This window comes from Heptranchias perlo, chromosome 8 (assembly GCF_035084215.1).
Source record: "Heptranchias perlo isolate sHepPer1 chromosome 8, sHepPer1.hap1, whole genome shotgun sequence".
Lineage (NCBI taxonomy): Eukaryota > Metazoa > Chordata > Chondrichthyes > Hexanchiformes > Hexanchidae > Heptranchias > Heptranchias perlo.
The window spans coordinates 45,936,928-45,955,689 of record NC_090332.1 but is presented as its reverse complement, the minus strand read 5'-3'; the positions used below and the strand labels follow the sequence as shown (position 1 = coordinate 45,955,689).

At 40.2% G+C, this 18,762-nt stretch overlaps 2 protein-coding genes across 6 annotated transcripts in view; one reads left to right on the top strand and one right to left on the bottom strand.

Moving 5' to 3' along the window:
- The window catches only part of sanbr (SANT and BTB domain regulator of CSR), a 91,711-nt gene extending 77,074 nt beyond the window's left edge, over window positions 1–14,637 (bottom strand). For 3 of the 5 annotated variants that reach the window (XR_010963552.1, XM_067988337.1, XM_067988339.1), the window contains exons 1-3: window positions 14,438–14,637; window positions 10,175–10,340; window positions 1,815–1,995 (exon numbers count right to left, since the gene is read on the bottom strand). Coding sequence is in view for 4 of the 5 variants with exons in the window: in XM_067988337.1 (XP_067844438.1) it covers window positions 1,815–1,995; window positions 10,175–10,324 (331 nt within the window). In the remaining variant the exon portion in view is untranslated. The remainder of the gene's footprint in view (window positions 1–1,814; window positions 1,996–10,174; window positions 10,341–14,437) is intronic. The other 2 variants (XM_067988338.1, XM_067988340.1) reach the window with 2 other exon arrangements.
- A 283-nt stretch (window positions 14,638–14,920) lies between these two features.
- Window positions 14,921–18,762, top strand: part of LOC137324594 (uncharacterized protein PF3D7_1120000-like) — a 25,475-nt gene continuing 21,633 nt past the window's right edge. Inside the window, exon 1 of the mRNA XM_067989063.1 lies at window positions 14,921–15,013. The gene's annotated coding sequence lies outside the window, so the exon portion shown is untranslated. The remainder of the gene's footprint in view (window positions 15,014–18,762) is intronic.

Here is an 18,762-nt window from a genome sequence, read left to right as displayed (position 1 = left end):
AAAATTTGAGACATCAAGAAAATGTAATGCAGGCCATCCGAACGCCCTTCTAGCTCATCAAGACAATGTTCAACATTCTTAACAATTATATTCAGCTTTGACTGCATGGAATAAAGTACAGCTTTATACAAGATGGAAAAGAGAGTAGATTGAAATGAAAGCCCCAAAATTCTGGGCTCTGGGAGGATGGAAAGGAAGATTCCCCCGTCCTGGGATGTGGGGTGCAGAATTTAGAGTGGAACCTGTTTATTCCAGGATTTCCGCCCAGTTTACAATGATTCCTTAAATTCCAGTGGAGGTGAGGGGGAATAGTTTGTCCGCCTCGTCCCTGCCAAAGCAAGGGCATGTATCTGGGGTAGTTCCTGTGAAATTACAGCCATTGTGCCCTTAGTGGATCACACGCCAGCTGAGGTGACACGACTCCTGTTGAAGGCCTCAAGGAAGCCTCAAATCTTTACTCAGGAAATGTAATCTATCTTGGAGGGGGCACGTTACCTTCCTCAAGAGGTCCACTTGCTCAGTTTGGAGCAGATTGCACTATGGAAGATATTGGGTGGGCCCTTGCCAGGTGTCTCCTCATGTCAGAGCGGCAAGCCACCACTGCAACAACTTTGCAGGCACGAACCATTCACCTAGCCATTTAAATGACATTGTTCCCACAATATGGGACAGGGTCAGTGTCTTCAGGCATGGGCAAATGGGGGTTCTGCTCCACTATACTTGTGCCGACAGATAAGAACCCCAGGAATTTCAGGATCTGAGTGCTTATGTTGAAGGGCAATTTTGATGTAATAAAAGACACAATCTCTTCAAGTATCTCTTACCTATGTGTTGAATAATTAGATTTCTGTATTTGTTCACTTTTTAGCACATTATTTCTGTATAATAAGAGCATTTTCTACAATGATGGCACTTTTTCTTTTAGGTTGCTGATATTGTCTTTCAGAAGATAGAACACAGGGTGCCCTGGAGTGTGGCAATATTAGCAGAAAGTCCTCTAAACAGGAAAGTTTAAATGCCACTGATTTAGGTGTAACTCAGTTGCCTGAGCCACTGCCAAGTTGTCTTGGAAGCAGCACTGGAAAGAGTTACAAGTCTTCAAAACTGATGCATTCACTGGCTAGACTCTAGTAATTATTAGTGAATAATTTCAGTATCAAACATGTTGAAGTAGGGTAGGTTAAGGGGAGATTTTATCCAGGTGTTCAAAATTATGAGGGGTTTTGATAAGTAGATAGGGAGAAACGGTTTGCACTGATAGGAGGGTTGGCAACCAGAGGACAGATTTAAGATAATTGGAAAAAAAATCCAGGGGAATTTTTTTTTTATGCAGCAAGTTGCCACGATCTGGAATGCACTACTTGAAAGGATGGTGGAAGCAGATTCATTTGTAACTTTCAAAGGGGAATTTGATATATACTCGAAAAGGAGAAATTTGTAGGGCTATGGGGAAAGGGCAGGGAGTGGGACTAATTGGATAGCTCTTCCAAAGAGCTGGCAGAGACACTATGGGCCCAATTTCCTCCTTCTGTGCTGTGTGATTTTACGTTGACATTAAACAGTGTGTTGGGCATTACTCAGCCAGCCATTTACAATTGTACAGGTAAATAAATGTTATAAGGGCAATTTTCAGCAAAACAATTCATAGAAGTGAATTTATATCCTGTGATTCCCAAATAAATGTTATAAGTGATTGTATCCTTTTCAGCATATGTATAGTTTATTTTAGCTTCTAAAAAACCTTTAAAGTATAATTTAATGAAGGAATACCTTGATATTATGTTAGAGATTTAAACATTGCCGACATAACTGACCTGATATGGAAGTGCTATTCTGCACCACAGATAACCTAGATTTTTCATCATCTTCATGGTCCAGAAATGTTGATTTAATATAGGCAGCTAGTGATTTAGATGGACTCCCTTCACATTTGTTTTCATCACAAATATGGGGCATGGTTCCATTGCTTCTTAGTTCTTCAAATCTCTTGGCACACTGCAAATAATTTAAAGCTTGGCTTTAATAATAAACTAACATTTTAGTCCCTTCCAGTAGCATCTCAATTTTTGCTTTCATCAAATTTAAAACTATTGGATGATTTTAAAGAGAAATTACAACAAGAAACAGGCCATTTTCCCAACCAGTCCGTGTTAGTATTTATCCTTCACATAAGCAGTGATTCTAATCCCATGTGCCCACCCTGTTCCGATTTATCCCCCTTTCCTTCAATCACCTAGCCTATTCTTAAATGCTGACATGGCCTCTGCTTCAATCACTAACTTCAGCAATGCATTCCACAGCATCACAAACCTTTGTCCAAAAATGTTTCTCCTGCTCTCTATCCTGAATCTCCCACATTTAATCTTATATCTATGTCCCTTCATTCTAGACCCCTCAACCACTGGAAACAGTTTATCTACTCTGTCCCACCCCTTCATAATTTTAAACACCTGTTTCAATTCCCCCCCGCCCCCGCATAATCTCTTCTCCAATACTTTCTTATTATAATATAGAATCATAGAAATTTACAGTACAGAAGGAGGCCGTTCGGCCCATCGTGTCTGCTCGGCCGAAAGAGAGCTATCCAGACTAATCCCACTTTCCAGCTCTTGGTCCGTAGCCTTGTAGGTTGCATCCATATATATATTTTTTTAAAGGTGATGAGGGTTTCTGCCTCTACCACCCTTTCAGGCAGTGAGTTCCACACCCCACCACCCTGAGCTGGAAAGTGGGATTAGTCTGGATAGCTCTCTTTCTCCTTAACTCCCCTCTAATCCTTCTACCAAATACTTTAAATCTATGCCCCCTGGTTATTGACCTCTCTGCTAAGGGAAATAGGTCCTTCCTATCCACTCTATTTAGGCCCCTCATAATTTTATACGCGTCAATTAAATCTCCCCTCAGCCTCCTCTTTTCCAAGGAAAACAAGCCCAGCCTATCCGATCTTTCCTCATAGCTAAAATTCTCCAGCCCTGGCAACATCCTCGTAAATCTCCTCTGTGCCCTCTCTAGAGCAATCACATCTTTCTTGTAATGTGGTGACCAGAACTGCACGCAGTACTCTAGCTGTGCCGCAACTAGTGTTTTATACAGTTCTAGCATAACCTCCCTGCTCTTGTATTCAATGCCTTGGCTAATAAAGTATTCAGTATGCCTTCTTAACCACCTTATCTACCTGTCCTGTTACCTTCAGGGATCTGTGGATATGCACTCCAAGGTCACTCTGTTCCTTTACACCTCTCAGTATCCTCCCATTTATTGCGTATTCCCTTGCCTTGTTTGCCCTCCCCAAATGCATTACCTCACACTTCACACTTTTGTATCATCTGCAAACTTCTTAATCATGCCCCTACATTTAGAATCATAGAATGGTTACAGCACAGGAGGCCGCCATTCGGACCGTCGAGCCTGGGCCCGCTCCCGCAGTCCAGTTAGTCCCATTCCCCCGCTCTTTCTCCGTAGCCCTGCAAATTCTCCCGTTTCAAATATCCATCCAATCCCCCCGGAAAGCCACGACTGATTCTGCCTCCACCGCCCCACCAGACAGCGGACTCCAGACCACAACCACTCGCCGCACAAATACGTCTCTCCCCATGTCGCCCCTGGCTCTCATGCCAACCATCACAAATCTGTGTTCTCTGGTTCTTGCTACCTCCTCAAAAAATTCAAATCAGGTTAGTATCTCACCTTGCTTTTAATTAATTCAAGATTTTCTCAGTACAAAATACTTGTTAGGTATCCCCGCCAATTTCCGTTTATCCTCTATTCACTCACTATACTCTCCTCACAGAGGTCCCACCTCACATTTAACAATTCTCTTTTGACTGATAGTTGTACTACACTTTACTGTTTAGTTTTTATTTTGAGATTCTCTCCTCATATTCCCTCTTTGCGTTTCCCCCCATTAACTTAATCTCATTTTTGTCATTCCTATAGTATACTGTCTTCAATTTTTGTTTCTAACTTCTATTTATCCACAGTATCCTGAAACATTAAATAGTCTCCTTTTTTAATGGTACATATTTATTCTGCATTTTTACAATCTCCTTTTTGAGGATTGTTGATCTATCAGTCCTGTGTGCCAACTTTTCTTTCAATCTCACCTCAAGTCACCACTCATCTTCATAAAATATGCCCTATTCTAATCTGGTGTGCTTGTTTTGAGACTAACTTTTCCCCTTTCTATTTGGACCTTAAATCTTAACATATTACGGTCGCTAGTCCTGAGGTGCTCACCCACATTTAACTCATCTACCTGATCTATTTAGTTACTCAAAACTAGATCAAGCAATGCCTCTCCCCATGCAGGTATACAATAATGCTCCTTAGAAGTGCACACGTTTTAGGAATTCCATTACCGTTTCTCTCCCTCCCTTCCCCAGTCAATGTCTTGGTAATTAAAATCTCAGAACAATAATTGTTAATCCTACTTATTTCCCTGATCTGCCAAAAGATTTCCTCATCTATTTCCCTCATGTTATTGGAGGGGTCTGTAATACAACCTCACCAATATAATTTATCTTTGACCTCTAACTGTATTGACTCTGAACCTCTTTTTGTATACATCAGACCCCTCCACCGCATCAATATTGCTTTCTTACCTGTTCTGGCCCCCGCCCTTCTAAAAATATTAAGGCCTGGAATTTCCTGTCAATTTGCATCCAAAATATGGTGGAATAGGAACGCAATGCCGATTTCTGGCACAAAAGATAGAGGAAATTTGGGCATAACTGACATGTCAATTCTTAGGTTACGCTGGAATTTCCTCTATCTTTTGCACCAGTTCTCCAAATACCTTCACCCACACTCCACCGCTCATCAGCATAGCCCTGTTCCCATACAAAAAAGCGTACAAGTCAAACGTCCCTCATTTACGCAGGTTCAGAACAGGTGTAAATTTGCACCCAAATCTTTCAGTGCACAGGCTTTCTTTGGATTTATGATCTCTCCAATGAGATTGGCAATTGCAATGGAATTCACACGGTTGTGACCACAGAGTCTAGTTTCCTGAAAACTATTTAAAGTACATTTCCTTAAATATTCTGAGAAATAAATTCTGGGGGGGGGGGCAGTGGGTAAGAGATGTTTAAAAATTATTTATAGTGGGTAAATGTGCATGTCCACATCTAAGACACCAATATACCCCATTTAGTGTGCATTTGATTCGAATGTGATCATTGAGCATACATAATACCAGAACAGGCAGGTGTCAGCTTTTGATAGTCAATGATCACTTTGAAGCAGAGTTAATAAAATAACCTCTGCACAAGGGGACAAACTGAAATGAAGTGAGGCAATCGGGTTTTTCTTCATTAAAACTCTAAAAACCTGACTTTAGCAGGAATTTTAGAAAACCCAAGTCACTTCATGTAAGATGGCTGCAATAAATTTACCCCAGGCCTTTTCTTACACTGCCGATATAAGCTGAGAAATTAAACATTTAACCCACCAGACTCATTTAGCTCCCAGGCACTCCAAATGACACGTTTTAGAGCATTTTTAAAACTCTTATGGAAATTTTCCTGTTAGAAAGTAACCAACTCCATTTGTCAAACACTTTAAAATCTGCGCACATTTTTTTAAGTTGCCACTGCCACAGTGGAGTAAGCGTTATTTTCATGTTGTACTGTTTTCGCAATTCATTTTCCTGTAATTGTGAATTGGGAGCTTTCTCAGTACTGCTTTCTCAGTACAAAGTCATTACTCAGCACAAAAAGAGTTATCAGGATTTGGCAGTCCAATTCTTCTTTATCCTATACTAATGACATTAAATTTGAAAATGAACAGGTATTATAGTAATCTACACAACATTTTAGAGATGGTACTATTAAAGTCAAATAAGCCACCTGTTCAATGCTGGTGCAATTTTATCAAGGACTCAAGAAAATAGTTAAAAAGGCTTATCTGGGGATCGGGAATTCGAGCAGGTCTCGAACTGTTGATTAAAGGGAACTGCAAAGCTTTAAACACACGGATCACAAAAAGCTAGTCCTTAATGAGCTAATTTCAGGTGAATGTTACGATGGGACATCAAATACTTTGTGGCATGCGCCAGAGAAATAGACGAACAATTAATTAAAACATATTTATTGAATATAGGTGGGACTCCCTTTATTCTCCAATTCAAAAGAAATGTTAAATTTGTTTATTGTTAAATAGACATCTCAAATAGTTTTATATCCTCCAAATATTTGTACACTACAATATCTAGTAATGATGTAAAACTTGTTTTTTTACGCTTCGGCATAGTCTAATTAGTTCCACAGGAAATTTCAGCATAAACTGACATAAATTTCCAATTATGCCCCCCACAGGAACCTCCAGGCCTACATGCTTATTTTCCATTCGTGCCCAATTTGCAGCCAGGTTTGTACTAGTGCTATTAAATCTATATCTTCTTGTGGCATAATTGCTTCTAATTCCCCGAGTTTCTTTCCTATGCTCAGGGCATTGCAATACATGCACTATCTACTTTTTTCCCCCGTTGCATTTAGCGCTATTGCTTTTCTTGATTTTTTTTTGTCCAGGCTAACACCTTGTTCTTCCATCTCAGTCCATGCCCTGCTTATAACTGGTCAATTTCATTTTCCTCCTCTACTCCCTTTATTCCTCTGTGCACTATTTGTATATTAATCACATCCATTTCTACTCTGTTTACTTGCTCTTTCCGATTACTTTTATTTTTCCTTCGCCTGCCCCCCTTCCTTACTAGTTTAAAATGACACTTCACTTTGTCAGTACCAGCTCCCTTCCTGTTTAGATGTAGCCTATCCTTGCAAAATAGTTCCCATCTTCCTCAGAACTGGTGCCAATGCCTCACAAAACCATCTTCCTGACACCACCCTTTTAGCCACATGTTGAGCTCCCTAATCTAGCAAGTGGCTGGGGGAGTAATTTGGAGATAACCACCCTTGAAGTCCCACTTCTAAGCCTGCTTCCCAATCTCCTAAACTCCTTTTGCAGGACTTCAGCCTTTCCTTTCAAATATTGTTGGCTCCCACATGGACTGCGATGACTGGCTGCTCTCCTTCTCCTTTCATAATCCTTTACCTTAGCACCTGGAAGGCAACAAAGCATCTTAGATTCTCATTTTGGATGCAAATGATAGTGTCCATCCCTCCAAGGATGGAATCCTATTACTACTACATTCCTGATGTGGAGATGCCGGTGATGGACTGGGGTTGACAATTGTAAACAATTTTACAACACCAAGTTATAGTTGGACTATAACTTGGTGTTGTAAAATTGTTTACTACATTCCTAACTGAATTGCTAATTTTCCTCCCCTCCTGAGCCAGTTTGTGTTATCTGGTGCCATTGTAATCCACTTGATGGTCCTACTCAGACTCAGCATCCTCCCCATAGGAAGCATGCCACTCTTAACTTTCCCTGAGCTGTGGATAGTCACTACTACTTCTTTTGCCACTGCCAGCTCTCTCTCACCATGTTGTCTACCACAAACTCCAGCTCCAAAAACCTCTCTGCCTCTCGGATGTGTTGGATTGTCTCCAATTCCGCCTCAGGTTCTGAGATCTTGAGCTCAGGCAGTTTCAGTTGGAGACACTTCCTGCAGATGTGTTCTCCCGAGGAAAAAACGTCTGTCACTCAAAACATCCTGCAGGAATTGCACATTGTGCCTTCCTGTGTTCCTATTCTTACCATAAATGTTGAGTTATAGTTATATTTTAAGTTTATATTCTTTGCCTACTCATAATTTCAATTAAAATACATTGCTCCTCCTTCCTCCTGTTCCTAATTCCGATTCCAACCAAATTCCAAGTAATGACATCTTTCTGCCCCTACCTCACTCTGTGTGCTCTCTGCTTGAGCTAGTGTGCTACTACTATCTCTCTTTTTACATACCTGAAAACCATCCAGTCTGAGAAAAGGGACGCAAGGTGCCTGCCACCCATTATTTGTCCCTGTTAGTGCAGTGGCGTAGGCTCTCTCATTTTTAGATTTAGTAATATATATATATATAAATAAAACAAGTTATATTGCATTCCAGATACAGAACAGAACTACTTCAACTGGAGAGAAAAATGGTTGGATCTGTTTGGGTTCCAAATGTAGCCTGAGATTTTTTTTAAAAAAGGAAGGTTTCTTAAAAAAAAAAGCGAGCTGGAACATCACAGAGTGCTGATTAGATAACTAAATTTTAGTTTATTTTACTTCATTATCTAGTACTACTCCTTAAAAAAAAAATGGATATCATACTATACTTTGCAACAATTTGGTAACTGCTTTTCAAAAAGTTTCCACACTGTCTAGACAAATCAGGAGTAAAATGGTTTGTAGGTGACTTATTACACATGCCCAAACAACGAAAAATTCTTAACTTACATTATACAAGATCTGATTATACAAGAATATGTGCCAGCTAGGAAGGCGTTTCACTGACTCAAAGCACTTGAGATGTCAACATTAAGTTGTATTTTTTCTTATTAAGCAGAGCTGCAGAGATCTTCCATTGCAACCTTCACAATAGAATGCTGTAACATTATATATTTGAAATATCAATTCTGGGATATTGAGCTTATCAGACATATCTATGAAATAAAATATTAACTGATGTGGCATCAAGAAGCTCTCAGTACCCCTTCAAGACTGTGAAAGTGAATTCTGAACTTAGCTTTCACAAGAGTAGAGCATCCTTTTGTTGGTAGGATGCAGTCAATTTTCAATGTAATCAGTATTTGGAAAATAATGGATACCCAAGAGTGATTACAAGGCTTTAATTTCGATGAAGGGTCAGGTGATGTCAGTCTATAAAAGGAGTGATGTTCAAATAGTTTATAACCATCACCCGAAACCCAAACACAATTAGTCTGATCACCTCTGTATATCTGTACTTTTCTAAAAACCATTTAAATTGTGCAGTTTATAAATCCAATTTTATACCAGTGTTTAGGAAATATGATTGACAATACCAGTGGCCAGTCCTCTTCATGTAACTAGACTTACAATACATTCATAGGAACATAAGGAATGGGAGCAGGCCATTCAGCCCCTTGGGTTCAATTAGATCATGGCTGATCTGTACCTCAACTCTATTTACCCACCTTTGCTACATTGCCCTTGATACACTTACCTAACAAGATTCTAACTTTCTCAGTCTTGAAAGCTTTAATTGTCCTAACATCTGCAGCCTTCTGGGGGAAGAGTTCCAGATTTCTATGATGCTTTGTGTGAAAAAGTGCTTCACTCCTGAATGGCCCAGTTCTAATTTTAAGATTATGTTCCCATGTTCTTGATTCCCCCACCAGAGGAAATAGGGTAGATACAGAGAAACTATCAAATCCTTTTAACATTTTAAACATCTCCATCAGATCACCCTTCAATATTTCATATTCAAGGGAATATAGGCCAAGTTTTTGCCAACTGTCCTCATAATTTAACCCTCTAAGCCCTGGTATCATTCTGGTGAATCTGCACTGCACCCCCTCTAAGGCAAATATATACTTCCTGAGGTGTGGTGTCCAAAACTGAATGCAGTACTCCAGGTGGGGTAGAATGTCAACTCAATATTTCCAAAATAATGGGAAATCTAAAGTGCTTTTGTAATTAAAAAGATGAAAATTATTGTCGGGTCTTAAGTGAAAAATGTTTTACGGAACATTGCAAAAAAAAAAAATCAGCATTGTGTTTACCCACTTTTTTCTTTCATTTATGGTAATGTATGGAGTTATTTCCCATCTGATGGATAGGTTGTATTTAGAAAACTAGGTTTTAATATTTTTAGAACAATTATTTAAATTACATCTTTATTTAAAAAGCTTTCATTTAAAAAAAATGAAGAACATTAGTTAATGGTCAAAAGATATTCAACTTAAAATCAAACCTCTATAGAGAAATCAATCTTAAATCGATTACTTAGAATAAACAAATAGAAACTCTCATTGTGATAAACGACCTAGCTAAAAACGATGCCAGGAATCTGAAGACAAATTTCTATATTTGCTCTGGTTTTAATGTTAGGAAGCCAGATTGCTTTATAGCATTTCTATAAAAACTAATCTTACAGGCCAGCAGCCTTTAAGACCAACTAATAACATTCCCAACAATAATCAATTGGGCTTGTTAATAGATAAATTTCAACGCAATATTCTTTACTCGATTGGAAAAGTAAAAATTTGTTTTAAAACTCAAAAGGCAAAACAGTAACTTACAGTACCTGCTTGGCTGTGACTCCCGGTATGAGTCTAGCTACACTTTCCCAGTTGATAGGCTGGGCTACTCCTAACAAAGAGCGGAGGATCATATCCAGCATCAATCCATGGTTCTCATAAAGAAAAGGGACACTTACTGAACACGTGTGACTCATCTTGTTTTCTACTAGACTGAGAAAAAGTAGCAACTTAGTTAAAAATGTTAACAAGTACCGTAGGTAGCATCACGAGTTATTGCAGGCAGCCCCAGTTGAGCATTTTGGATTTGAGCTTTTAGTTAATTTAGCGTAGCCAGTTAAAAGTATATTTTTTAAACACTTTGGTGTCCTTAGCGTGGGAAGCATAAGTTTTTTTTTAGTAAAATGGATTCATCAAATGTATAATTTGAAATACATGGTGAAACTATAATTAGTTTATGAAAATAGTTGCGCTGAACCGATAGAACCTCATCTGGTACTGCACTGAATTTGAACTAACTTGGTTAAGTTCAATTACATTTAATAGAATGTCAACAATATTAGAAACATACAGGGAAGGAGGAAGAGAAAGCAGGCTATTGTTCTCTGAACACATACACACACACACAATTTTAAAAATACACGCACAATGATTTTTCATAGTACAATCTGGGAAGGAGGGTAAGCAAAAGCACTCATGAAGATGAAAATTCTGGCACTTGTCCTTCCCAGTGCAAATTCTCTACACAATCAGTCATTTACTATTTTTAGCAGTTTATCGGTTACTCCTTTCGCCAGGAAGGATAATTATCCATACTCACACAATTTTATGGCCCAGTGGGTGTTCAGGCTACCTACTCCCCGATGCTGGTTATGCCACTTAATCCAGACATTAGTTGGTGCACAGGTGCAACAAGGAGCTGTCAATTTGCTTTTTTGCTGTTGGCTAACCTTCATCCTGACGGGGCAGCTGAGATAGGGAACTTACCACAGGTACAACTCAAATTTACACTCCATCGATGAATTGTGTAACATGTTGGTGCATTACCATTTTTTTCTTTTTCTAAAAAAAACTAATACCTATCCATTCATGTTTCCCAAAGTGCTGTGGTTGCTTTGTTAGATGATATCATCCAACAAAGTGTCCAAATTGACGTTGCTGGCAAACAGTGGTTGGTTCATCTGGCAACAATGGCAGACCAGGCACACACTGTCCTGCTGCCAATGCACTGTGTAGCTATGATCAACTAGGAAGCAAACATAAGATAGAATCATAGAAAGGTTACAGCATGGAAGGAGGCCAACCGGCCTATCGAGCCCACACCAGCTCTATGCAAAGCAATCCAGCTAGTCCCACTCCCCTGCCCTTTCCCCGTAGCCCTGCAAATTATTTTCTTTCAAGTACTTAGCCAGTTCCCTTTTGAAGGCCATGATTGAATCTGCCTCCAACCCCTCGGGCAGTGCATTCCAGGTCCTAACCACTTGCTGCTTTAAAAAGTTTTTCCTCATGTCACCTTTGGTTTATTTGCCAATCACCTTAAATCTATGTCCTCTGGTCCTTTACCCTTCTGCCAACGGGAACACTTTCTCTCTACCTACTCTGTCTAGACCTTTCATGATTTTGAATACCTCGATCAAATCTCCTCACAACCATCTCTGTTCCAAGGAGAACAACTCAGCTCTCCAGTCTACCCGCATAACTAAAGTCCCTCATCCCTGGAATCATTCTAGTAAATCTCTTCTGCACCTTTTCTAAGGCCTTCACATCTTTCCTAAAGTGCGGTGCCCAGAACTGGACACAATACTTCAGTTGCGGTTGAACCAGTGTTTTATGAAGGTTCATCATGACTTCCATACTTTTCTACTCTATGCCTTTATTTATAAAGCCCAGGATTCCATATACTTTTTTAACCACTTTCTCAACATGCCCTGCCACCTTCAATGAATTGTGCACATATACCCCAGGATCTCTGTGTTCCTGTATCCCTTTTAGAGTTGTGCCCTCTAGTTTATATTGCCTCTCCTCGTTCTTCCTACCAAAATGTATCACTTCGCATTTTTCTATGTTAGATTTCATCTGCCGCATGTCTGCCCATGCCACCAGCCTGTCTATATCCTCTTGAAGTCTATCACTATCCTCCTCACTGTTTACTACCCTTCTAAGTTTTGCACATTTGCAAATTTGGAAATTGTGCCCTGTACACCCAAGTCCAAGTCATTAATACATATCAAGAAAAGCAATGGTCCCAGCACTGACCCCTGGGGAATTACTAACCTGTCTACCTAGCCTGTGTTGCTCTGTGAGTGGATTATTAGTATCTGGACAAGAAAGCTGATAAAGCATTGGAGTTTTAAATTGTGATCCAAAGTTCAAAACCTACTGTTGGGATTATAATTTTCATTTACATAAATCATATTTATAGCAATCTTCATATTAATTTTAAAAGTGTTACCAATATTTAGATACTTTAAATATATTAACAGCACAATAAGCCTCCTACCATTGTTTGTTTTCTGTGACTAGACTATTAAACACGGACTTTTCTTGCAGCCACAGTAGTTTATATTGCCATTGGCCATATACACAGAGCTCCAAAATATGTTTAACCATAGACATTTAATGCACAGGAGGCCATTCAGCCCATTTTGTGTGTGCTGGTTCTTTACTAGAGAAATCCACAACTAATCCCAGTGCCCTGCCCTCTCCCCATAGCCTACTATCTTCCTCTGCTTCAAATATGTATCCACTTTTCCCTTAAACGATTCAATAATCTCTGCCTCAACTACTCCCTGTGGCAAAGCATTCTACTCTCTCAAACTCTAAATAAATTTCTCCTGATCACTCTCCTCATTCTTACTGATGATTTTAAATTGACTCCCTAACCAGGGGAATTGGTATTTCACTATTCACTCTATGAACAGTCATCATTTTGTAAACTGCTTCAATCTCCTCTAACCCTTCTCTGCTCCAGTGAAAGTTCCTGTATCTCAAGTCTTTCCTCATAACTATATTTTCCCATCCCTGGCATCATCCTGGTCATTCTACTTTGTATATTCTCTATGGCTTTAATGTCCTTTCTCTAATATGTCCCAAAAACCACATATAGTAGTCTGTGGTCTCACCAGTGCTTGGCTATCATTACCTCTATTTATAAAACTCAAACTACTATGATGTGTTAAATTAGCAACAGAAAATTGAATAAGTTATTATAGCCTAAGTGATAGTTTAAAATTAGAATTATAAATTTTAGCATACTGCATGACATTATATACTAACCACTGGACTAGTAGTAATCCAGAGGCCTGCACTAATAATCTGGAGAACACAAGTTCAAATCCCACCATGGCAGTTTGAGAAGTTGAATTCAGTTTAAAAATCTGGAAATAATCATCAGTAAAAGTGACCAAGAAGTTGTCGGATCATCATAAAAACCCAACTGGTTCACTAATGTCTTTTAGGAGAGGAAACCTGCCGTCCTTTCCCGGTCTGGCTTATACGTTACTCCAGTCCCACACTAGTGTGGTTGACTCTTAATTGCCCTCTGACTTGGCCTGGTAAGCCACTCGGCTGTATCAAACCACTACTCACTACTCAAACTATTTGTTCAGTGCGGCCAATAATTGACCAGGAGGCTCCCTGCCCTTCACCTTGCCAGCAACACCCACATCCCGAGAATGAATTAAAATATATTTCAGTGTACTTTCATGCTACATTATAAGTAGAGTTTCCATGCATTTGAAGATTAGATTGCAATTTTGTTGTAAACGGGGCCAAGTGTTAAAAAGGGGATCAGGTGATTTTCGTGTTGTTCTCAAACCTGAAACTGTATTTTTCCTTATTCGAGGACCACACGCACACTTTGATCCCATTTTAAACTCGTGTTTTTTAACAATAATTATGCATTGTTAAGGTGGTCTTAAAAATTCACAAGCTATGACTCACACAAATATATTTTGGAGTTCTACAAATATATGGGATGAAAGCATAAGACGCTCCCGTTGTCATGTTTACACTAACCCGAGCTGCGACCAGTAGACTAGAACTAGACACTGGGGACTCGACTGGCGGGACCTCACAGGAGCGCCGACAATCTGACAATAGGATTGAAACCAAAAGTCTAGATTGCTGCGGTTTTACTGGGACTCCTTGCTTAGAGCGGTGGGTGTAATGTGGAATTGGACCTTGTACTGTACACCCTAATTCACTCAAAACTATTTGTTCAGTGCAGCCAGTGTTTGCCCAGGAGATACTCTACCCTTCACCTCGGCGACAAAGTGACTTAAAGCAGCGGCTAAAGGGAAACCACTCACTGGATTTCTCCTCGTCTTTCCTGTTCGTGCTGCAGTAGATATGCCGGCTACAGACCGCCGCCACAATGCACTCCTTTAAAGTCGCATTGTTGCTCCTATAATAATTTTAAAAGAGCCGCATCTTCCTCGTGCTGTAGCCCGGTTCCAGCCATTCCCCCACAACGCCTCCAGCGACCATGAGTCATAACACCCACCCGATAGAGCAGGGACGGGAGGGGCAACTACTTTTTGTGGTTGACATCCCTAATCGCCAATCAACGGGCTCGTTCGCTCCAGCAACGTAAGAGTCGGCGCGCGAAAGGACGGCAGTTGTCCAATCGGCGCGCAGGAAGTGGGCGGGTGTTCCGGGCCGGCGGTCGATTGGTGGCGAAGGCAGTTTTCGTGTCGCAGTATTTAGTTTCCCTCCCTCGCGCGCTCTGCGGGCCGGCGCCGCAGTGCAGCAAGGCCGGCGTCCACGTAACTAGGCAACCGCACCGTTGTGAGTCTGCCAGAGGAGCTCAGTGCGGGAATGGGCCGGGAGCACAAAGAAACTCCAATTAGTAGTTCTATTTAAGGGGGGAAAAGTCTACCTTCCAGGTAAAATAAAACAAATTTGTAGAAAGTTCTCAAAATATACACCTGCTCAAGTAAAACGCTTTGAGAGACCCTTCAACGGAACTTTTAACTCAGTTTGAGGGCGGGTCTCTACCGAAGTGTTAAAGGATGCGTTTAGTGCCGTATCGTTGTCAATAGTCACTGCGAATGTTAAACCCCCTTTCAAACATTGTGCATTTCCAGAATTTTCTGTTTATTTCTAATTTCCAACTTTCGTTTTTTCTTTCTTATATATTCAGATTCTTATAACTTTTAGTTGTCATACTGTAAGAATAATCTAACATCGTTATGACATTAAAGCCACGCTGCTTCGTTCTCACCTGGATTTTTACACTATCTGCTTCACATTTTGTCCGAAACAAGTTTCCGATGTGAGTGGAGAGCACTGTGCACGAGATTTGCCTCCGCGCGAGGGCGCGCGCATCCGTCTATGGGGCGTGGTGAGGGACGCAAGGAATGGACTTGTGCCAATAATATTATTGTTGCCTCAACTTCATTCATATTGCGTGGGTCCACACTCTCATTTGGTGTTGCATTTATGCTGAAAACTAGATTAGTTTGGTGAAAAAGTAGCAGCGGGGCATTATCTATGACTATTTATTGTTTGGATGAAGAAAATGGAAGAACATATTTTTCTATCTCTGAAGAGATTTGAACTTTTTACTGTAGTCAAGTTAATTGTGTGAAGAATATAATTTAGATAAACTTGTAGTTCGAATTTGTAGTTGCATAGCAAAACACATATGCAACTTAACACTGGTCAGTGAGACAAAAAATTGAATTGAAGTCAGCCATATTTTGGTGCATATCAGGTATCCTTTATGGTGCACATAAAGAAAGAACTTGTATTTATATAGCGCCTTTCACAACCTCAGGGCATCCTAAAGTACTTTACAGCCAACAGAAGTATTTTAAAATGTAGTCACTGTTGTAATTGTAAGGAAATGTAGCAAATGTCTCATCTGAAGGATGACACTACCTACAGTGAAGCACTCCTTCAGCACTGCACTCAAATGTTAGTCTAGATTATGTGCTCAAGTCTCTGGAGTGAGGCATGAACCCAAAACCTTCTGACCCAGAGGTGAAAGTGCTATCACTGAGCTAAGGCTGACACCTATACAGGTATATTAAGAAATAAAAAAGAAATTAACACATTTGACACATTAACACCCTGATTAAATATACTGGGAAATACAGCCTAGTGACGCAGTGGGTACTGAGAGTTGTGGCTATGCGCAAAGATAATCCATCATGTAGCTGGCCACTTGATGTTGGATTTAGAAACAGCACCTAACTGTTGCATCATTGAACATCAAAACACTTTAGGATCATTAAGAAGACTCTAGCTCTGAGTAAAAGATGGTACTGATTAACACACAAATCAATTGATATAGTGTGAACATTGCTGAAATGATTGAAGTCAGGTTGATTGATGATGTACATCTGATACAAGTTGGAACTGGATGCTTATTCCTCTGGCTTGGTGGTTACCAAGGAACTTTGCATCATCAATATGGATTTTTCAACCTATAACAAACTTTTGCAAAGGTTGAGAGTGTGCCAAAATGTATAAATGAGTACCTCATGAAAATGGGATGCTGTTACAAAGTAAGCTATTTGTTATTATCGGTGTCTGTGCACTAATTATGACCAATCACGGTATGACAAAGAAACAGTTTCATAGTGATCTTGAGGATAATATAGCTAAAACTCTTGCAGTAGACTCTGTTATTGTCATGGGCAATGTCAAAGTGTGAGTTTCACAGTCAACTTTACCTGACTCAGAAGAATTGATCAAAGTGAAATGACTGGATTTCTCAGAAAATGTCATCATGAGCATAATCTTTCACCATAAATATTAGATGTGTTGGTTCCATCTACATTCATTGATAGATGTGGCAGTAATAGCAAAACTTTTTTAGTTATGTTAGGAGTCAGTGAGAGATCAAAGACCACATAGGGCAGTGAGTTTGACGTCAGTTATTGGAAAGTTGCTTGAAGGAATTACCCGAGGAGTGCTGTATGAGCGTTTGGAAAGAGCAGTAGTTATTTGGGATTTTCAACATGGTTTTTGGAAGCAGAGGCCATCTCTCACTAACTTAGTTGAGTTTTTGAAGAAATCACAAACTTGGTCTACAATTGTAGACTGGGTAGACATTGTTATTTGGATTTCCAAAAAACCTTCAAAAAAGTGTTGTACAAAAGGTTGTTAAGTAAGTTTTGAGTTCCGTGGTCAAATTTTACGCTGGATTGCAAATTGGCTTTATTCACGTAGGCAGAGGGTACTTCTTAATGGTAGCAGCTTTGCATGGGGTTGGTTACTAGTGGAGCCCTGCCAGATATCCATGTTAAGACCATTGCTGTTCACCATCTTTATCAATGATTTGGATGATGGCATTGGCAGTCCAATCCTTCAATTTGCCAATGACACAAATGTGTATGTTGGAGTTACGACTTTGTACAAAGTAAATAGATTGCAGGCTGATTTAGATACATTGGGTGATTGAAGCATAGGTCCTACAATGTCGATAACTGTGACCGCCTACTTACACCTCTATAACATTGCCTGCCCCACCCCTGCCTCAGCCCATCTGCTGCTGAAATCCTCATTCATGCCTTTGTCAGCTCCAGACTTGACTATTTCAATACTCTCTGGCCAGCCTACTATCCTTCAGCTTCATGCTAAACATCAGCTCATCCAAAACTCTGTTGCCTATCCAGCACCAAAATCCACTCACCCATCACCCCTGTCCTCACTGACCTATATTGGCTCCCAGTTCCCTAATGCCTCTTGTTCAAAGAGACTACATTTTCCCTGTGCATCCCTTTGCCATTGGTGGCTGTGCCTTTAGTTGCCTAGGCCTCAGGCAATGGAATTCCCCCTGAACCCCTCCATCTTTTCACCTCCCTGTCCTCCTCCAAGACCCTCCTGACCCATATCTTTGAGCAAGCTTTTGGTTACCCCTCCTAATATCTCCTTCTTTGGTTCAGCATTCATTTTTTCCTTATGCGTCTGTGAAGTGCCTTGGGACATTTTTTCTACATTAAAGGAGCTATATAATTGCAGATTGTTGTTGTAAATGTAGAGTGATGCATTTGAATAATCATGATAATTTCAGGCACATGCCATGCTGGGTTCTAGAGACTGTGGAACAGACACGGGACTGGTTATAAAACTCTGACGGTCCATGACCAGTGTCATGAGGCTGTAGAGAAGACAAATAGGGTATTAGGACGTATAGCCAAAACGGTGAAATATATAACCAGAAATACAATACCTGCCCTTTATAAGACACTGGTATGGCCCCCATCTTGGGAACTGTGCCCAGTTCTGTCCCCACGTATGTTGAGGGATATCGAGGCCCTGGCAAAAATCCAGAGGCGGGCCACCAGATTGATACTGAGCCTTAGGACACTTAGTTGTCAGTTCAGGCCCAGGGATCTGTGACCTGTTTCACTAGAGAAACATAGACTTATGGGGATATAATTGAGATCTTCAAAATTATGAAAGGAATAGGTCCTGTTTGGATGGATAGGATATTTGAGCCGGATAAAGAAGGACTAAGGGGCATCAGGACAAAAGAAGAAAACAAAGAGTTAGGTTCAACACTAGGCAGTACTTCTATTCACAGAGAATCATTGACTTCTGGAACAGATTGCCAGAACTTGCGGTGAGTATGGATTTGCTACAGGTCTTCAAAAGGAAGCCAGACGAGTTCCTATGAGTAGAA